General features: G+C 41.1%; 1 protein-coding gene across 1 annotated transcript in view; it reads left to right on the top strand.

Annotated features, from left to right (window-relative positions):
• The first annotated feature begins 3,746 nt into the window (after positions 1-3,746).
• The window catches only part of LOC123992378 (coagulation factor VIII-like), a 25,280-nt gene continuing 24,559 nt past the window's right edge, over positions 3,747-4,467 (top strand). Inside the window, exons 1-2 of the mRNA XM_046293521.1 lie at positions 3,747-4,099; positions 4,287-4,387. Coding sequence (XP_046149477.1) covers positions 3,948-4,099; positions 4,287-4,387 — 253 coding nt within the window. The 5' untranslated portion in view covers positions 3,747-3,947. The remainder of the gene's footprint in view (positions 4,100-4,286; positions 4,388-4,467) is intronic.

Here is a 4,467-nt window from a genome sequence, read left to right as displayed (position 1 = left end):
GCAATTAATTGCAAAGTCCTTCTTTGACATGCAAATGAACTGAATCCCCCAAAAACATTTCCACTGCATTTCAGCCCTGCCAGAAAAGGACCAGCTGACATCATGTCAGTGACTCTCTTGTTAACACAGGTGTGAGTTGTTCTTCCTCTGTCATTGTTCTTCCTCTGTCAACCATGGTAACCTGCAAGGAAACACGTGCCGTCATAATTTCTTTGCGCAAAAAGGGCTTCACAGGCAAGGATATTGCTGCCAGTAAGATGGCACCTAAATCAACCATTTATCTGATCACCAAGAACTTCAAGGAGAGTGGTTCAATTGTTGTGAAGGGCGCCCAAGAAAGTCCAGCAAGCGCCAGGTCCGTCTCCTAAAGTTAATTCAGTTGCGGCATCGGGGCACCACCAGTACAGAGCTTGTTCAGGAATGGCAGCAGGCAGGCGTGAGTGCATCTGTACGCACAGTGAGGCAAAGACTTTTGGAGGATGGCCTGGTGTCAAGAATGGCAGCAAAGAAGCCACTTCTCTTCAGGAAAAACATCAGGAACAGACTGATATTCTGCAAAAGTTACAGAGATTGGACTGCTGAAAACTGGGGTAAAGTCATTTTCTCTGAATCCCCTTTCCGATTGTTTGGGGCATCCAGAAAAAAAGCTTTCCCCGGGGGAAGACAAGGTGAGCGCTACCATCAGTCCTGTGTCATTCCAACAGTAATTCATCCTGAGACCATTCATGTGTGGGGTTGCATCTCAGCCAAGGGTTATCACAATTTTGCCTAAGAACACAACCATGAATAAAGAATGGTACCAACACACCCTCCGAGAGCAACTTCTCCCAACCATCCAAGAACAGTTTGGTGATGAACAGTGCCTTTTCCAGCATGATGGAGCACCTTGCCATAAGGCAAAAGTGATAACTAAGTGGCTCGGGGAGCAAAACATAGATATTTTTGGTCCGTGGCCAGGAAACTCCCCAGAACTTAATCCCATTGAGAACTTGTGGTCAATCCTCAAGAGGTGGGTGATTATGCATTGATTATGCAAGAATGGGCTGCCATCAGTCAGGATGTGGCCCAGAAGTTAGTTGACAGCATGCCAGGGCAGATTGCAGAGGTCTTGAAAAAGAAGGGTCAACACCTCAAATATTGACTCTTTGCATCAAATTCATGTAATTGTCAATAAAAGCCTTTGACACTTATGAAACTTATGAGACTTATGCTTGTAATTATACTTCAGTATTCCATAGTAACATCTGACAAAAATATCTAAAGACACTGAGGCAGCAGACTTTGAATTAATATTTGTAATTCTCAAAACTTTTGGCCACGGACAGTACTGTAGGTAACATGTTGGTTCTTTGCTCATACCAACCTGGAACCCCTGTCTATGGTGCAATGTCCACAGCACATTATCCACACACTGACTTACATTGTAACGGATGACCCTCCAATAGCCCTACTGACTGTCACATTGTAAATACTTTATCTCCAGTTGACCCTGCCACAGTTCAGATGTGTTCTACTGTACTCACTGAGTGTGAGATGTTGTTGAAAAGTTTTAATACTGTCCTCTGATCAGCTTGCTATGCTGTAAGTTTTACCTTCTTCACCATATGGGAAGGATCCATATTGGTAACCAGCGGTCTCTGCTTCAATTATCCTTGTGTCATTCAGAGACCATGGCTTGTGTGAGAGAAGCATATTACTGTGTGTGTTTCATCATTGATGTTGTTTTTAATATGTTGAATTGTTTTGTCATTTTAATATCTGAATGTGCCATGAAAAATTCAAAATACTGTAAGCCTGAACTTAACCAGCCCTGTCGTTACAATGTTTTACTGTTTCTTTGCTTGGATATCTTTTTTTAAAGAAAATCTATCAGATATCAGAATTGTGTGATCTTTTGTCTGACTTGAGTGGAACATGCAACATTTTTGTTCTAAACACCTTACCCCTCTTGTCTGAAGCAAGTTGTCAAGTGTGTTTGAATTAAATCAATGAAAAGTAGCTCACAAAAGTTCATCAAATTCTGCAGTAGACAATATTGACCACAGGGAGGCAGAGTGGCCATCATTTTTACTCTCTTTTACTGTGAGGAGCTCTGAAACAGACATGTTTAACTTCACCATTCCCAACTCACCAGTGATGATTTTAGAATGTAAATCTTGTTGGGGCAAAATAAACCAAGTGGGATGCATGCCAAGAAAGCCACTAAACAATACATGAATTGCACTATAACGGTGACAGATGAGGCCCACAAACTGTTAGGACAGCTTTACGTAGGTCCTAACAGCAGAATCCCAACAGTAGTCCCAACACCTTACCACTGTCTTGTCTGGCAAATGAAGCAGTTCATTCAGCCTCATTTACTGCCTTTAAAAAAAACAGTTGATATGACTGACTCGCTTAAGCAAATATGGTTTCTACTGGCAATTGAGATCTGCAAACTATGGCATAAGGGGACAGACAACAAGCGGATAAGAGGCAATCCATTATTTTGATTAAAACATTAATGAGCGAGCTAGGACTGACGTAGTCAATATAACTATTTGTTCAGCGCTTTTGATATGTACAGTGGCAGAATTCAGAACATGGGCCGTTCTTAGTGTTCTCCCTGTACACCAAGTCAGAACAGTATGATAAATAAAGGGGGCATATAAGCAGACAATGAAACTATTACAATATTCAATGATTACATTTCTCAAAAACAGGTTAAATGCTACATGTGCACCACCAAGTCAGAACAGTAAGTGATATTAAGAGGTGAAACTAGTCCAAATTATTAGGGTGAGGCACATGGGCTCCTAACAGTTTACTGCACAACATACACTTAGTATTACTTTCTTAGCTACAGTATACATATCTCCCTGGCATCCTTTATACAGCAGCATACAATACCTTTTTGGACTCGCCTTGTTGTGCTGTGCTCACTTGAATTTTAAACTTGGAAAAGAGACCCTTCATCTTAGACTTGGGACCACACAGCTACTCCACTGAATAGCATGCTAATGATTGCTTTGCAATGCTTGCAGTTAGCCACTGATTCCTTCCAAACCACGGAATTTGCAATTTCCAACTTGTGTAATGTTTATGTCCATTGGCCGATGAGCATTGATACGTTTTATCTATAATTTATCTTCGTACAATAAGGATTAAAAGCAATTTCCCAATCGATTGTCGACTTGATTCATGATGATGTCTGCAAGCTAATATTTTGAAAGTATGATGTCCAAGATATAACATGATTTTACATAATTTTATCTGTGGCCAATGACTTTGGATGGGCACTATAATGTAAATAACTATAAATAACTATATGGCAGCACCCAACAGGCTTGAATTTTCTAGATCTACCCTTAGACTTGGGGGTGACGTAGTGTCCCCATGAGTGACAGAACACTGAGCCAATCACGGCGCAATGCTCCATATTTTCTGCTGGCTTGCCCCACCACCACAGAAAGCACTGAGCTAGGCTGAAACACCTGCATTTTGGAACTGCCTTACTCAAGAAAACAAAAAAAGACTATGTTTTGTATGCGGCTTTATTAACTCAATGATATATATATATATAAACCATTGTTTGCAAATTGATATGTGACACGTATTAATGCCAAAATAACATGCAAAAACAGGCAACACACACAAAAAAATGTTTCATTATTGTTTTTGCAAAGAATGTGGGGCTCTGCCCCACCTGCCCTGAATGACTGGTCGCCGCTGTACAGATCCCACACATACACACACTCTCTCTCCCTTTATCTCTCTCACTCCCTCCTCACATTTATACACACTCTGTCTTTCTCTACCTGTGACTATCTCTCTGGTTTGGAACTTTCCCTTTAAATATCCCCCCGAACGGAAAATAACGGTAGTAAGTTGCCTGCTACGGTCCGGGTATCTGACTTCTCGACCACCAGTGAATTGACGTTCAGTCAGACAGGTGCGTGTGCCTTGCGATGAGAACGCTGTTGATATCCCTTCTCTGCGTCCTCAGCGGGGTGGAGGAGACCTTGGCCGTACCTTCCACGAGAGAGTTCTATATCGCCGCGGTTGAGATCGGTTGGGACTATCTCTATTGGGGCAGCGCTGACCCCGTATCAGAACAAAGGTGAAGTTCTCTCCAGTCATTACCTAATATCTATCCCTTTTTTTGCGTCAATTTTGTTGTAGGCTTTTCTATTCAACTAACAGTTTCAAATGTATATCACCATGTAGCCTATTTTATTTGTTTTCATGTTTTAATCATTGATTTTTAAGCCTTTTTTAAAATATCCATGTTGATTATGAATTTGTAGGAGGAGGACCAAGGAACCCCCTCAGAAATACATAAAAGCTGTTTATAGAGAATACACTGATTCCACATATTCAGTCCCCAAGCCTACACCAACATGGGCAGGTATGTGTACTAACTTCATTCATTCATTATTAATTACTTTAAGTATATCTTTAGAATTATATGCTACCACACACACGCTC

This window comes from Oncorhynchus gorbuscha, linkage group LG13 (assembly GCF_021184085.1).
Source record: "Oncorhynchus gorbuscha isolate QuinsamMale2020 ecotype Even-year linkage group LG13, OgorEven_v1.0, whole genome shotgun sequence".
In the NCBI taxonomy this organism is placed as follows: domain Eukaryota; kingdom Metazoa; phylum Chordata; class Actinopteri; order Salmoniformes; family Salmonidae; genus Oncorhynchus; species Oncorhynchus gorbuscha.
The sequence above is the reverse complement of the archived record's forward strand: the minus strand, read 5'-3'. Positions and strand labels throughout refer to the sequence as shown.